At 41.2% G+C, this 17,729-nt stretch overlaps 1 protein-coding gene across 1 annotated transcript in view; it reads left to right on the forward strand.

The window, feature by feature from the left end:
• LOC139535691 (leucine-rich repeat-containing protein 38) overlaps positions 1-13,073 on the forward strand; it is a 31,359-nt gene extending 18,286 nt beyond the window's left edge. The window contains exon 2 of the mRNA XM_071335389.1: positions 5,059-13,073. Within this exon, the coding sequence (XP_071191490.1) occupies positions 5,059-5,306 (248 nt within the window). The 3' untranslated portion in view covers positions 5,307-13,073. The remainder of the gene's footprint in view (positions 1-5,058) is intronic.
• The last annotated feature ends 4,656 nt before the right edge of the window (positions 13,074-17,729 follow it).

A 17,729-nucleotide genomic window follows, 5' to 3' on the forward strand; every position in this document is an offset into this window, starting at 1 on the left:
GTGTTCCAGAGATTTATGTAAGTCTTTAGCTGACACTCTAGGAGTCTTCTTAACCTCATTGAACATTCTGCACTGTGCTCTTGCACTCATCTTTGCAGGACGGTCACTCCTAGGGAGAGTAGCAACAGTGCTGAACTTTCTCAATGTTTGGACAATTTGTCTTACTGTGGACTGATGAACGTCAAGGCTTTAAGAAATACTTTTGTAACCCTTTCCAGCTTTATGAAAGTCAATAATTCTTAATCTTAAGTCTTCTGAGATCGCTTTGTTCGAGGCATGGTTCAAATCAGGCAATGCTTATTGTGAATAGCAAACTCAAATTTTGTGAGTGAGTGCTTTTCATAGGGCAGGGCAGCTCTAACCAACATCTCCAATCTCATCTCATTGATTGGACTCCAGGTTATCTGACACCTGACTCCAATTAACTTTTGGAAAAGTCTTTAGCCTAGGGGTTCACATACTTTTTCCAACCTACACTGTGAATGTTTAAATTATGTATGCAATATAAACAAGAAAAATACAATAATGTGTGTGTTATTAGTTTAAGCACACGGTGTTTGTCTATAGTTACGACCAAGATGAAGATCAGATCAAATGTTATTGTCACGCCCTGACCTTAGAGATCCTTTTTATGTCTCTATTTTGGTTTGGTCAGGACGTGAGTTGGGATGGGCATTCTATGTTTTGTGTTCTATGTTTTCTATTTCTGTGTGTTTGGCCGGGTGTGGTTCTCAATCAGAGGCAGCTGTCTATCGTTGTCCCTGATTGAGAACCATACTTAGGTAGCCTTTTCCCACCTGTGTTTTGTGGGTAGTTATTTTCTGTTTTGTGTGTCTGCACCAGACAGAACTGTTTTGTTTGTTCCGTTTTTGTTATTTTTTGTTCTAGTGTTCAGTTTCATTCAAAATCATGAACACGTACCATGCTGCATCTTGGTCCTCTTCTTCAAACAGCCGTTACAGAAGGAGGAGATCCTGGACGGGAAGGGACCCTGGAGGCAGGCTGGGGAGTATCGCCATCCACAGGAGGAACTGGAGGCAGCTAAGGCTGAGCGGCAACATTACAAGGGAACACGGCTGGCAAGGAAGCCCGAGAGGCAGCCCCAAAAATGTTTTGTGTGTGGCAGAGTCAGGTTGGAGACCTGATGCTTACCGTGCTTACCGTGGCGGGCATCGTACTGGTCAGAAACCGTGTTATGCGGTGGAGCGCACGGTGTCTCCAGTACGCGTTCTTAGCCCGGTGCGCTACATCCCAGCTCCCCGTATCTGCCGGGCTAGGGTGAGGATCCAGCCAGGACGGATTGTGCCAGCCCTGCTCTCCAGACCTCCAGTGCGTCTCCTCGGGCCAGGATATCCTGCGCCGGCTCTAAGCACTGTTTCCCCAGTTCGCCAGGAGAACCCAGTGCGGCCTGTTCCAGCTCCCCGCAACTGCCGGGCTAGACTGGGCATTCAGCCAGGAAGAGTGGTGCCAAGGCTACGCACCAGATCTCCAGTGCTCCCCCACAGCCCGGTCTATCCTGTGCCTCCTCCAAGGACCAGGCCTCCAGTAGGTCGCCCTCCTGTCCGGAGCTGCCAGAGTCGCCCTCCTGTCCGGAGCTGCCAGAGTCGCCCTCCTGTCCGGAGCTGCCAGAGTCGCCCTCCTGTCCGGAGCTGCCAGAGTCGCCCTCCTGTCCGGAGCTGCCAGAGTCGCCCTCCTGTCCGGAGCTGCCAGAGTCGCCCTCCTGTCCGGAGCTGCCAGAGTCGCCCTCCTGTCCGGAGCTGCCAGAGTCGCCCTCCTGTCCGGAGCTGCCAGAGTCGCCCTCCTGTCCGGAGCTGCCAGAGTCGCCCTCCTGTCCGGAGCTGCCAGAGTCGCCCTCCTGTCCGGAGCTGCCAGAGTCGCCCTCCTGTCCGGGGCCCGCTGCGAGGGTCCCCGCTCCAGAGGCGTCACCTAAGTGGGCCAAGCCTAAGGTGGAGCGGGGTCCACGTCCCGCACCAGAGCCGCCACCGCGGATAGATGCCCACCCAGACCCTCCCCTATAGGTTTAGGTTTTGCGGCCGGAGTCCGCACCTTTGGGGGGGGGGGGGGGGTACTGTCACGCCCTGACCTTAGATCCTTTTATGTCTCTATTTTGGTTGGGGCGGGCATTCTATGTTTTGTGTTCTATGTTTTCTATTTCTGTGTGTTTGGCCGGGTGTGGTTCTCAATCAGAGGCAGCTGTCTATCGTTGTCCCTGATTGAGAACCATACTTAGGTAGCCTTTTCCCACCTGTGTTTTGTGTGTAGTTATTTTCTGTTTTGTGTGTCTGCACCAGACAGAACTGTTTCTTTTGTTCCGTTTTTGTTATTTTTTTGTTCTAGTGTTCAGTTTTATTAAAAATCATGAACACGTACGACGCTGCACCTTGGTCCTCAAACAGCCGTTACAGTTATGACTAATATATGCAGAAATCCAGGTAATTCCAAAGGCTTCACATACTTTTTCTTGCCACTGTATATGTATTAATCTTGCCTGTTCTTTAAATAAGCAAAATGTGTTTTGTTTCACTCTGTTGAGACATTTTTGTTGGCTAAATTAATTCGATCTGTTTTTTAAATGGGTGCTCTGTAATTAGTTTAAGATTATAAGTAGGCCTTTTTGTAAAATAAATGTTATTAGACTATTGCTTTAATTTGTTTTGTACTGTAGGCGCTAGCCTTTCTTGGTAATTGCTGCAATATAGCCTGTTAAAAAGGTTTGAACCATTTCACATGTGTTTGTCTTATTCTGTTGAGACATTTTCTTTGGCCAAATTAAGCTCCAACTGTAATGTGGTGTTTGCCACAATATAACATCGTGCTTGTATTTTCCTATAAACAATGGCTAGTGGTTAAGAGCGTTGGATCAGCACCAGCGCTACAACTGACTCCGAGAATTGCTCCTATAATCTAAACAATATAATGCTTATCTTTATAAAAAACATTCTGATCAGAAATTAACAAATTAGTCTCCTTTGTACACCTATATCTGTACAGCAGACGCAGTAGCCTATCTGACAAGGATAAAGAAATGCATCTTGGTATTTCAGCATTATGCATATCTCTCTCCTCTATCTCTCTCTCTGGGGCTAGGTGTCACACCCTGGCCTTAGTTATCTTTGTTTTCATTAGTATTTTAGTTAGGTCAGGGTGTGACATGGGTTAGTATGTGTTTTTTGTATTGTCTAGTGTGGTTTGTATGGTTGAGGGGGTTTCATAGAGTAGATGGGGTTGTGTTCAGTGTAGGTGTTTAGAATTGTCTATGGTTGAGTGTAGTTGTTTAGGAAAGTCTATGGTTGCCTGATTTGGTTCTCAATCAGAGACAGCTGGTTATTGTTGTCTCTGATTGGGAGCCATATTTAAGGTAGCCATAGGCTTTAGGTGTTTGTGGGTAATTGTCTATGTCAATGTTCTATGTTGCATGTGTGCACTAGTTCGTTATAGCTTCACGATCGTTTGTTGTTTTTGTTAGTTTGTTAAAGTGTTTCGTGTCGTGTTCTTTCATCTTCTTTAATAAAGAGAAGATGTATCATTATCACGCTGCGCCTTGGTCCGTCTCTCCACACGATCGTGACACTAGGCCAAAACTTGCTTCACTTCCTTTATATATATTTCTTATTAATATTATACAGCGAACGCCTAAGCCTATATACCTATGCATAAAATTCCCTGATGCAATTCGTGCTCAAATCTCTGACAGCTGAACTGTAAAGTGGACACATTGTTTTAGTAAATTATAAAACAATAGGCTATAAAGTTTTGCTTATGCTACACATGTAATATGTTATAGGCTGTTTTAAAGACATTTGGCCAGTAGCCCTCGTTTATTGATGGTGCTGGCTGCGTGGGTTGACCCCCTTATAGGTCATGGATGACCGGTACATTTCTCAAATGTCTGATCATTTTCAATCTTCCCAGTCACTTATCCAGCACCTAACGGAAACCCTGGCTACAAAATATACTTTCCAGTGACACTGACTCACCCAATGATGAAGATGAAGCATAGGCTACTCACCCGTGATGTCTGATGTGCTCAAGATAAGCTACTTTGAAAAACTGTTTGCTCAGAATTGTTCAAAAGTTGTTTGGATTTTTTTGTTGTTAGCTTCTACAGACAGATTAGTCTTCTCTTTTCAGCAGTAGGCATTTGCTTTCCGAACAGTAGGCCTACATTTGTGAAAGGCAAACTGACAGCCACAACCAATAATAGTCAGGACTGGCAGCCGTTGCTAGTCTACCCATGAGTTTAAGTGCCAAAGTGCCAGGGTTAGAGGTTCCAAAAACCTTCTGTCGATTATATCTATGACTACAACGCAACAAGCTGTTCTATATTTGGCGCACGTGCTGCCCAAATTGCGGTCTTCCTGACCATAAGTGCTTGTGATAAAACAATTTTTTTAGAAGCTGTTGATCAACTGTAGCTAAAATATGATCTCTGGTGTAGTATTTTATTTATGCCTGTTCAGACTGGAATAATACCATTTTGGGGGAAATTATTTTTTACAGCCTAGTTTTGGCAAATTTATTTCAATTTATCGGGGGGTGCAGCTCCCCCAGCACCCCTACTTCCCTCAGCTATGGTTGTCATTGATGTTTTCATAGAGACTCTGTATGAGTGGCAAATGATATGTCGAAGTGACTGGGACACTGGCGAGTATGACAGACCGATTTGTAATGCTTACATCTTGAGATGAGTTCAGTGAAGGAGCTCCTTGCCTTCTGGCTGTTCCAGCAATGCTGTAAATAAAAACCAGAGGTTATGCCAAGTGATTTATCTGGTTAATTGACTTCTATTTAACCTCAAGGATCATAATTCATAGAATTTGAAAATAATCCAGACATTCCATTTAGTAAAGAAGATGTAAAAAAACATGTCTTGGAATAACAAAAAATTATTGCATCTGGAGGCCAAAATCTCGAGAGTTGATGTTATTTGGGAAGGTTAATATAATAGTTTCTGCCAGAGGAACAGTTTGTTTTACATAATGATAATGATAATGGGGGCTCTATTGTTGGGTTTTCTGTCTGGTCCTAAACATATCCCTCTTCTTTGTCCCCTTGTAGGAGTGGAGGGCATAGAGTGTTCACTACCCATGGACGGCAGACAGGTGTCCCTGAGCCAGCTCTCACAGGACAGCTTCCGGGAGTGCCAGATCACCCTTACCTTAACAGACTTACTTATCATCATCTTCTCCGGCATCTCTGTGTCTGTAGTGGCCATCATGACCAGCTTTTTCCTGGCCTCCATTGTCCACTGTTTCCAGCGCACAAGCAAAACCTCTAAGGGAGATGAGGAGGAGAGTGAGGAGTGAGACTGACTGTGTCCCAGAGCATGCCTGAACTGACACTTCATCTGGCTCAACCGTGAGACCAGGCTGCTGCCCAACAACAACTCACTGGTGGAGACCTGGGAGAGGGATAGACTGTTTTAGTGGCACATTTTGCAGTGGATTGTGGGGTTTTATAAAAGCCCTGATACTGCAGGAGATATTGTTCTCTCTAGGTGTGAAAAATATATAAACATGTCCCAGTATGAATTATAGTCAGAGACAGAATATACAATGCTCTCTGTCTGTGCTGTTGACAGTATACACTCTTAGAAATAGAAAAGTCTGGAATAACTTTTTGGGGTTCTAAAAATTGCCACAGAGGGGGAACCTTTCCAGTTCAAAAAGGTTCCCTGAGGAACCCCTCTGAAAAGATTATTTGAAGAACCCTTTGCTACATTGAAACATTAAAGGTTCCTCCAAGAACGTCTCAACTAACCAAAGGTGCAAATATGCACCATTGACCGTCAATGGTTTCTTGAGGAACTCCAAGCGTTCCTTGGAGATCCTTGGGTTATCTCCAGGGTTACTCAAGTCTCCACTAATTCCAAGAGTGTACTGTGGTTGCTCTTTGAAAACATACTGTATAGCTCTGTTATACACACAAATTCACAGGTGGCTGATGATTCCATAGGAACACCAAGATGTAGAAAAAATATCAATACAATGTTTAGAAACAATTGCATGCTTTGCAGTTAGCTTTTCAGTGCCCAGACTCAAACAAAGACATGCATTTTTTGACGAAACATCTCCAATCAACAGTGGATGAACAGAAGAGAAAAGCAAATAATACAGACTTTACAGGAAAACTATTTACATTTTAGGTTTGACATTTTGACATCTTAAAGATGTTTATACAGAGTCATCAAACTGTGAATCATTGTGAAATGTATTAACAACGCTAGCTATAAGTAGCAGCAGGCTCTTAAAGCCCAAAATGAATGCACTGAGCAAGTGAAAACGTTTGGAGGAGGATACTGTATGTGTCATATTGAACCAGGGCCTTAGTACTTAGACTGCCAGCCATGTAAAACACATGATACACTATATGGAGTGTCCTCCCTTCTCAAGGAGGTTTTCAACATGTTTTATTCTGAGATTGCTTCACAAGTTAGCTAGCATTCTACAAAAATGGCTTTGCTGTTGCAGCATGCAATAGTGATTCAGGGCAGCAGCCTGAGTAAGAGGGGTGTGCTGTGATGGACAATATAATGAATCTGACACATGCAGATAGACTCCGAAGTAAAGGTCTACATGTAACGCTCGTCGTTGGAATGAGGTGAGGACCAAAGCGCAGCGTGGTAAGTGTTCATCATTATATTTATTAAACATAGAACACTAAACAAAATAACAAAGGAGAACGAAACGCAACAGTTCTGTAAGGTGACATCCACTACACAGAAAATAATCACCCACAAAACACAATGAAAAACAGGCTACCTAAATATGGCTCCCAATCAGAGACAACAACTGACACCTGCCTCTGATTGAGAACCATACTAGGCCAAACACATAGAAAAGGACAATAGAACAAAACATAGAAAAAACAACATAGAATGCCCACCCCAACTCACGCCCTGACCAAACTAAAATAAAGACATAACAAAGTAACTAAGGTCAGAACGTGACACTACAAATGGTTTTATATACAGTATATATCCACAAATGTCTGTGTCGATGGAAATATAGTAAGCAAAATGTTAGACAAAGAGGATAAATGTTCCCTAGATTGAGAATTGTGAATTGTGTAAAATTCCATGCATATATTCTCATAAACAATGAGAATTAAATAGGATTGATGTGTCAAATACTGCACTTTAAATGGTGACCATTGTACCTGATTTTGGCCCATAACTTCACAGAGTGGACTAGTGTTACCTATATCTGTCAAAGATTAGGTGTAGAGGAAATTGGTATTAGGAACTTCCATGTGGATTATGTTGTGTACAGTGTAGTAGAGTTGGTCTTTAAATGGATTCTGCAGTATAACCAAATTACATTTTATCAATGTAATTGTAAAATCACTTATATATGGTCTCCATGCAGATTGCAAATTGCCTCAAACCTTGGATAGCTTGCTTATTCAAAATGATCATTCCAGCTATTGGTGTTCCCTCAAATGACAAGAAAAATTACATTATATACAGTACCAGTAAAAAGTTTGGACCCATGTACTCATTCAAGGGTTTTTCTTTAGTTTGACTATTTTCTACTCTGTAGAATAATAGTGAAGACATCAAAACTATGAAATAACATATGGAATCATGTTGTAACCAAAAAAGTGTTTAACAAATCTAAACATATTTATATTTGAGATTCTTCAAAGTAGCCAACCTTTGCCTTGATGACAGCTTTGCACACTCTTGGCATTCTCTCAACCAGCTTCAGGAGGAATGCTTTTCCAACAGTATTGAAGGAGTTCCAACATATGCTGAGCACTTGTTGGCTTCTTTTCCTACACTCATCCCAAACCATCTCAATTGGGTCGAGGTCGGGTGATTGTGGAGGCCAGGTCATCTGATGCAGCACTCCATCACTCTCCTTCTTGGTCAAATATCCCTTACACAGCCTGGAGGGGTGTTTTGGTTCATTGTCCTGTTGAAAAACAAAATGATAGTAACACTATGCGCAAACCAGATGGGAAGGCGTATTGCTGCAGAATGCTGTGGTAGCCATAATTGGTTAAGTGTGTCTTGAATTCTAAATAAAACAGAGTGTCACCAGCAAAGCACCCCCACACCATCACACCTCCTCCTCCATGCTTCATGGTGGGAATTACACATGCGGAGATCATCCGTTCACCTACTCTGCGTCTCACAAATACATGGCGGTTCGAACCAAAAATCTCAAATTTGGACTCATCAGACCAAAGGACAGACCTGTACAGACCTGTACATTGCTCGTGTTTCTTGGCCCAAGCAAGTCTCTTCTTCTTATTGGTGTCCTTTAGTAGTGGTTTCTTTGCAGCAAATCAACCATGAAGGCCTGATTCACACAGTGTCTGTTACTTGAACTCTGTGAAGCATTTATTTGGGCTGCAATTGTCATGGTTCAACTTGTCAACAGAGGGCAGCAGAGACCATCCTAGAGACAATTTTGCCACTTCGGTGCGCTCTTTTACTCATTATGATTTCCCCTTTAAAAGAGGTGTGTTTTCCGTTCCTCTTGACAGAAGATTGAATTGTTTACCATGTGCTTTTGTTTCCTGAGTGAGTTTTCAAGACATAGTATTTGTTTTTTTTCTCCCAGTGTACTGTGATCCTGTGGCTACTGTTTCTCAGTAAAGTATTTATGTTTATCCTTAATCACTGATTCCTCGTCTGGTCTCTTCTCTGCACCTGGGTCCAACCTCTGTTAACTCTAATGAACTTGTCCTCTGCAGCAGAGGTAACTCTGGGTCTTCCTTTCCTGTGGCGGTTCTCATGAGAGCCATAGCGCTTGATGGTTTTTGCGACTGCACTGGAAGAAACTTTTAAAGTTCTTAATTTTCCAGATTGACTGACGTTCATGTCTTAAAGTAATGATGGGCTGTTGTTTCTCTTTCCTTTTTTGAGCTGTTCTTGCCATAATATGGACTTTGCCTTTTACCAAACAGTTTATCTTCTGTGTACCACCCCTACCTTGTCACAACACAACTCATTGACTCAAACACATTAAGAAAGAAAGAAATCCCGCAAATGAACTTATAACAAGGCACACCTGTAAATTGAAATGCATTCCAGGTGACTGGAATGTGACATGTAGTAACCACTTTTGTTGGTTACTACATGATTCCATACGTGTTATTTCAAAGTTTTACTGTATTCACTATTATTTTATAATGTAGAAAATAGTAAAAATGAAGAAAAACCCTTGAATCAGTAGATGTGTCCATACCTTTGACTGGTACTAAATATACACTACCGTTCAAAAGTTTGGAGTCACTTTGAAATGTCCTTGTTTTTGAAAGAAAAGCAATTTTTTGGTCTGATAAAATAACATCAAATTGATCAGAAATACAGTGTAGACATTGTTAATGTTGTAAATGACTATTGTAGCTGGAAAAGGCATATTTTTTATGGAATATCTACATAGGCGTACAGAGGCCCATTATCAGCAACCATCACTCCTGTGTTCCAATGGCACGTTATATTAGCTAATCCAAGTTTGTCATTTTAAAAGGCTAATTGATCATTAGAAAACCCATTTGCAATTATGTTAGCACAGCTGAAAACTGTTGTTCTGATTAAAGAAGCAATAAAACTGGCCTTCTTTATACTACTTGAGTATCTGGAGCATCAGCATTTGTGGGTTCGATTGCAGGCTCAAAAAGGACAGAAACAAAGGACTTTCTTCTGAAACTTGTTAGTCTATTCTTGTGCTGAGAAATTAAGGCTATTCCATGTGAGAAATTGCCAAGAAACTGAAGATCTGGTAAACGTGGTGTACTACTCCCTTCAAAGAACAGCGCAAACCGGCTCTAATCAGAATAGAAAGAGGAGTGGGAGGCCCCGGTGCACAACTAAGCAAGAGGACAAGGAGATTACAGTGTCTAGTTTGAGAAACAGACAACTCAAAGGTCCTCAACTGGCAGCTTCATTAAATAGTACCCGCAAAACACCAGTCTCAACGTCAACAGTGAAGAGGCGACTACGGGATGCTGGCCTTCTTTCTGAAACATTACATTTACATAAGTATTCAGACCCTTTACTCAGTACTTTGTTGATGCTATTTTGGCAGCGATTACAGCCTCAAGTCTTCTTGGGTATGAGACTACAAGCTTGGCACACCTGTATATGGGGAGTTTCTCCCATTCTTCTCCGCAGATCCTCTCAAGCTTTGTCTGGTTGGATGGGGAGTGACGCTGCACAGCTATTTCAGGTCTCACCAGAGATGGTTGATCAGGTTCAAGTCCGTGCTCTGGCTGGGCCACTCAAGGACATTCAAGGAGACTTGTCCCGAAGTCACTCCTGCATTGTCTTGGCTGTGTGCTTAGGGTCGTTGTCCTGTTGGAAGGTGAACCTTCACCCCAGTCTGATATCCTGAGCGAGCTGGAGCAAGTTTTCATCAATATCTCTCTGTACTTTGCTCTGTTCATCTTTCCCTCGATTATGACTAGTCTCCCAGTCCCTACCAATGAAAAACGTCCCCACAGCATGATGCTGCCACCACCATGCTTCACTGTAGGGATGTTACCATGTTTCCTCCAGACGTGACTCTTGGCATTCAGGCCAGTGTTTAATCTTGGTTTAATCAGACCAGAGAATTTTGTTTCTCATGTTCTGAGAGTCCTTTAGAGGGCTTTTGGCAAACTCCAAGTAGCTGTCATGTGTCTTTTACTGAGGAGTGGCTTCCGTCTGGCCACTCTACCATAAAGACCTGATTGGTGGAGTGCTGCAGAGATGGTTGTCCTTCTAGAAGGTTCTCCCATCTCCACAGAGGAACTCAGTCAGAGTGACCATCGGGTTCTTGGTCACCTCCCTGACCAAGACCCTTCTTCCCTGATTGCTCAGTTTGGCCGGAAGAGCTCTAGGTAGGAAGAGTCTTTGTGGTTCCAAATTTCTTCCATTTAAGAATGAGAGAGGCCACTGTGTTTTTGGGGACCTTCAATGCTGCATACTTTTTTTGATACCATTCCCCAGATCTGTGCCTCGACACAATCCTGTCTCTGAGCTCTACCGACAATTCCTTCGACCTAATGGCTTAGTTTTTGCTCTGACATGCACGGTCAACTATGGGACCTAATATAAACAGGTGTGTGACTTTCCAAATCCAGTCCAATCAATTGAATTTACTACAGGTGGACTCCAATCAAGTTGTAGAAAAATCTCAAGGATGATCAATGGAAACAGGATGCACCTGAACTCAATTTCGAGAGTCATAGCAAAGAGTCTGAATACTGTACCGGTCAAAAGTTTAGACACACGTACTCATTCCAGGGTTTTTCTTTATATTTACTATTTTCCACATTGTAGAATAATAGTAAAGACATCAAAACTATCAAATAACACATATGGAATCATGTAGTAAGCAAAATAATTGTTAAACAAGTCAAAATATATTTTTGATTTTAGATTATTCAAAGTAGCCACCCTTTGACTGGATAACAGCTTTGCACACTGATTGGAATCAATGTGCCCCATACAGTTTAAGCACAGAGAAGTCATATAAAATATATACTTAAGAGCTCTCAGATACCGCCTTTGGTTGTTGATTATGTACTGAATATGTATTTATTTTTTCAATGGGATAGGTTGATCAGTAGAATATATTCTAGGAAGATTCTAGTTCATATTACAGCCCTTAGATGATCGTTTTTCATCCTCTGAATATGATGTCTCCTATCATTAGTGTTGGTTGCCAAGGACTGCAGGGAAGATGAAGTTCATACATTTTTTGGGCAACACTGCATAGGATGGACAGCTACATGAATTGCTTATTATAGTTTGTTTCTGATAACCTGGTATATGTCCATCATACGTCGTGTAGTATAACATAGATATGTGTTACCAATATGTCTGTTTAGGAAGTTTCCTATGAACATAGCCTGGTGTATGAAGTAACGATAATAGCAATCTGTTAATTGTCAAGCATGTTTGTCATTCATCACATTCAATATAAAGGCAATTAATTATCCTGACTAATCATCCACCACCACCACAGTGGGCAATGTGAAAGGTATTGCTTTTTTACCATGAATAAGTAACAATGTGCAATACCAGATATATCTTACATGAATCCTTAGAATATTGGAAGTTGAGGTCCTAAGAGCCACAGAAATACACCTTGTAAGTACAGCAGATTTCTTCTAACTACTATGTAGTTACAGTGAAATTCATAACAAATATTTTTGTTAGCTTGGAGCAATTTTCAGCATGTCGTTTATTTAATTATTTTGATTATTTGTAAGTTAATGAATTTATTATTAGATACAAACAAAGAAGCATGTAACCCTAGTTTTCAATTCTGCTTTCCAGATTCATATGTATATTTTTCTATTAAAGTTTATGGGATGCAACTCTACTGTGTTTTCACATATCACATGGGAGGTCTCCTGGCTGTCTGTGCCAGTTCACCTTAACAATGGTTTTATAACCTTGAAGAACATGTCATCATTGGATACTCTCCTATGTGTTTGTCTCGACATAAAATGAGATGTCACTCCACTTAATGTTGAAAAAGTTGAAAGAGGGTTCAAGGCTGTTTAAACCATTTGCATGTTTGCAAAACATTTGAAAGGTGTGAGTTGTGTGAATCCATGTCATAAAGATTGTATCATTGGTTTGTCAGTGTCAAAACTGTCTAAAACCATACGAGAGAAAATCAGTTAGGCTTCTTCTGTATTTGTAATGTTACCAGACCTGTAAGCCTTCACACGTAAGGGCGTACTATTTTGATCATGTCATTTTTCTCTCAGGCTGTGTAATCTTGTGTTATGTACATAAATCATTCGCATTTGCATGAACTGGACATCCTCTTATTCTTTTACATGCATCAATACATTGTTACCTGGTAATTAGTCACTCTTCAAATGGCATATGCAGTAAAATGTGTAATACAGCTGTACATCTGATGGTAGGCTGTATGCAATCGGAATGTTTCAGTTGGCAGCATTTAGGAAAATTATGTTCTCAGAATATTTTTTTTGCTAAATTTGCAATTCCAACAGCAAAAGCTATGAACGTCATTGTCAAAGCAGGATGTATAATGTACATGTGTGTGTCAATGTTTAGTAAAAGAAAAACACTTGAGAAAGTGCATTTTTTAAATAATTATGTCTTGTTTTTTCCCTTTTTCAGTAGGCATACACACACACTCACAGGCATACATGCACACAATCTCACACACTCTTCTATAACACCCTAAATGAGGTGCACACTCTTCCCCTGTTGCGATCATCGTACACAGCAATATACAAAAATAGATTGAATGCGGCATCCCACACTCCACAGAGAGGTGAAGGAAGAGGCAGCATCTGACTTTGGTCAACTAAATCCACTCTCAACTCACTGCTCCACCTTAACTTTCACAGACTAAACTTGTGATGATAATGGGCTAGTAGAGGGTCAATTTCCTGATACCAGTCAAGAATACCAAGAATACCAAGAATACCAATAATGGTTTGTTGTATGGGCTCAGCCATTCACTGAGCCCTGCTGTGTTCTGCGGTAAACATCTCTGTAGTAACTGCACGCTTTGTTACCTAGCACAACACTGTCGCACAGTGGGTATGCAAACGCTACTCTATTTTTGGCAATTGTGAAACAGAGAAGTAAGATATTTTACCAAACCATCGTATCCCTCTCTCCGTTCTGTATTTGAGCTGGTTGGTCCAGAAAAAATCTTCCAAAAGGATTTAAGTCATTTATGATGAAAAAAGGTTGATATACTGTTATTATACAAACGTATTAGGAGGCCAAGTTTAACACACTAAAGGAAATGCACAATTCCAAATGAATGCCACACGTAAATTGTTCACTTTCACATCTGACAGTGGGGCATGGCAGTTGGCTGAAATCAGGCTTGTGTTTTTTCCCTTAAAGATTTTTCCACGTGTCTGGCACGTACGCAGGTATCTCACTATTATGTCCTATAGTGTTTGTCAGAGGTTGTCTTTACAAAAGAACAGAGCTGGAGAGTGATCTGACTAAAGAAAGATTACCCTATAGGCAAAGAGGACACAAACCCAACCGGAGACATAGCATGGCTATTAATGGGAAGACTATCTCTGGAGAATTCCAAAATGCGAGGAAGGGGCAGTAATAGTATGGAGTGTGTATATCACCCGAGTGTGAGCCAATGAACAGAGCCCAGGGAGGGTGGTGGTGATGAGGATTCTCCTGCAACTATTTACCTCATTTGGTTGTCATGGCTACAAAGCCAGAGGCTGGTGCTCTTGGAATGAAAGGTGGGAATGGAGAGAGGAGAGGGAAAGATGTGGAGAAGCATGGCCCTCAGCATGTCTGCTTTGCCTTTCCCTCTCCCACTGATTACTAACTGGACCTGGCATTATTTTAAAGTCCACATAAATCACTATGCCTCTGTGAGCTGGTCTCTGACTCCTGCCTCCGACTAATATACCTCCTGCAAATCTCTGACTCCTCTACAATATGACATCTAATAGGCTTCCTAAGGTCATTTTTTTCATTGCCTCTTTTTTGGCATCTGGCTTTTTGGTGCCATATTGGCATTAGAGAAATGTATCCTGCTACACATATAGGTAGATACTCCTACACTAATCATTTCAGATTGCAGATGTTACATCCAATCATCTCTGTGTTTTGTCTTTTTACACAAGATTGCAACATCATACACATTATATTGTCCCTGCAAGTACATGCCCAGCACACATTCTCTGTATGACCTTGAAAACTGTGTCTCAAATGGAAAAAGATTGCAGTTGATTAAATTCTGTATAAATACTACTACATGTTTCCACCCCTTTATATATGTACTGTAAGTGACTAAGCTGCCACCAGTCTGAGTCACTGTCATCCATGCTATGACCTGGAAACCATGTCAGGAAACTCTGCAGCTTAAGGAGGAAGTAAGCCGGCACTGTGAAAGGAAGGTTTGAATGAATAATGGCATGCTGGCCCACAGTGGGATTGGAGGTGAGGGAGGAGGGTCACGTTGCCATCGGTAACAGGAGCATCTCCTCACACTAGCTTACCCAGGACTGGCCTGAGTGCACAGGGACATGGGTGGTTTCAACTCTAGAGCTTCATGAAGGTAAAGTGTGGGTAAATCCTGAGGTCTATATATGACCATACAATGATTGTCAGTTTCTAAAGCCTTGTTCACCCTGCAGACCTTACTGCTCAAATCTGTTTTGGAATAGTGTCTGTCCAAAAACAGCAATTTACAAGTGACTATATCGGGTATATGTGTGTTCAGACAGCAGTAATTTGGTGACATGGCTACATAAATTGTCATAGTAATGATGGGTCCGCAGAGGTGTAGGCTGATTGGTGGTGGTGCTCATGCTTCCTATCACACAGAAGTTATGTACTGTAGCAAGCTAAGATAACAACAATGCCTGCCATGGACGTTTCCCAGTTGCTTTGAATGGTCAAAATCGTAGTGTAAGAACACTTAAAGCCTCAAAGGATAAGATTATCCAACTTTCAAAACAAGCCCTTTTTGGCTAACCAGCTCTGTAGCTGTTTAGCTTTCTATCACATTCACTCATTTGTTTGTGTTTCCCCATGTTCTTGTCAAATTGTCAACGGAGTAGCTGGCAAAAAGATGCTGTATGCCAAATAACAGTCTAAAAAACACAAATAAATGAGATTTGACCGTTCAGACACATGGCCAGGAATCAGATTTGTATCTGATTTCAAAACCCTCTACAAAGGTGGTTTGAAATGGGGCTTAAAATATCCGATTCCATGTTCTTTTTGTCTGTTTAGACTGCAGGAAAAGCAACAAATTCGAATCGGATATGCAAAAAAACTGCAAAGCTTTGGGAAGAATACCTACAGTAGCGATGGACATCCAAGCATTCACTTGGCTAAGGGAACAACCAGAATTGACACAATTAATACCTGGAGCAAAATGGGGAAGGGTCATGCTTTTTCAATTTCAGCATTTTTTTATTTAGTCCAGGGGAGGGTCATATAATTTGTAATCAATTAAATGTCATAACGCTCAGAGTTTGAGAATTAGTTTCTTATTATTATGTCTCATGTGTGCCCCTAATCCCTGATTCTACCTGTGGATTGTTTCAAATCACAAGTTTGTAGGCTTATGACTATTTGCGAAGCCCGCAATTTGGGCAGAGCGAGTGGCAATAGGTCTAGCTGATTATTGAGTTGCAGCTGTCAGTGAAAAGCATCTAAAATATGTGTGAAGATAATGCGTCTTGAGTATAATTTAAAATGCTGAGACAAAGGGAGGGATAAATGTCCCGTTAATCCCCATCATTAGGTTACATTTATTTCTGTTGATGCATGTAGTAGGCTAATTACAGTCACTTAATGCTCTCATTCTTGGAATGGAAACGTTGTTTGCAGAGTTCACAACCTGCTACAGATGTGAAAAAACAAGTTTTGGTTAATTTCATAACCATCATTTACGAGATTTGTAAATTTTTTATTGTCTTTTGTTCGGAGCGCTCCATGTGAACATTGAGCACTCCATGTGAACATTGAGCATGTGTCTGGTTTCTCTGTCCTGATAATGTTGAGGGAGCATGCGTGCCTGAGCACGCATAGAAGTACCTGGCCTGCTGCGTGGAAATATTGGAAAGTGTTTTTTTAACATCCATTGCGAATGATAATATACAAAAACTATAGTTCCTCACAGTAAGCTATTTGAAAAATCTTTACACAATCTCCCACTCGATAATCACCGATCCTCGGTCTGAATGAGCAATGGAAGTTATAGGCCTACTGATGCATTGGCCTATAGGCCATGAGTTCCTTGCGCTCATTTCTTTAGCCGCCAATGGATCATGGCGTCTCAATGTGTCCATATCGCAGAGACTTAACTTTTAGATTATAATAATTTTCATTGATATTTTATGCTAAACAACGTGATAATGATTTTGAGAAAAAAAAATGTTATTGTTGAAAGGAAACTGTTCCATGAAAATGCACATATGAAAATCATAACTGGCACGCAGAACTATAGAATAAATTGTAAGCTTGCCAAACTTGAAACTCACACTCCACCTATGAAGCCTTTATAAGAAATAACTGCCTCCACATTTCCATTGTCGGATTTTGTATACAGTGCCTTCGGAAAGTTTTCAGACCCCTTGACTTTTTCCACAAGTTGCTACATAACAGCCTTATTATAAAATGAATTAAATAAAACAATATGTCCAGCAATTTACACACAATACCCATGCTTCAATTACCAGTTGAGAAATAAAAATAGTAGCTCTTTTTCATCGTACACCAAAATTATTCACACGCGATTGCATGTGAGGATGTGTCACGTCTACCCCTGCTCCCCCTCTCTGACATTCGACGTCGCCAGTTTACTAAACCACCGGTCCTGGCAACCATCATTACACGCACCTGCTCCTCATGATGAGGCTCACTTGGACATTTCCTCACTCATTACCTCCCCTATATCTGGCACTCACTTATTCCCCTGGCAGTATTGATGTTGTTTCATGTCTGTACGCCACGCTTGTTTCTTTTATTGTTTCTTGTATGGTTTCTTGTATTGTTTCTTGTATGGTTTCTTGTATGGTTTCTTGTATGGTTTCTTGTATGGTTTCTTGTATGGTTTCTTGTATGGTTTCTTGTATGGTTTCTTGTATGGTTTCTTGTATGGTTTCTTGTATTGTTTCTTGTATGGTTTCTTGTATTGTTTCTTGTATGGTTTCTTGTATTGTTTCTTGTATGGTTTCTTGTATGGTTTCTTGTATTGTTTCTTGTATGGTTTCTTGTATTGTTTCTTGTATGGTTTCTTGTA

The sequence above is a fragment of the Salvelinus alpinus genome, chromosome 12, assembly GCF_045679555.1.
Source record: "Salvelinus alpinus chromosome 12, SLU_Salpinus.1, whole genome shotgun sequence".
Taxonomy (NCBI): domain Eukaryota; kingdom Metazoa; phylum Chordata; class Actinopteri; order Salmoniformes; family Salmonidae; genus Salvelinus; species Salvelinus alpinus.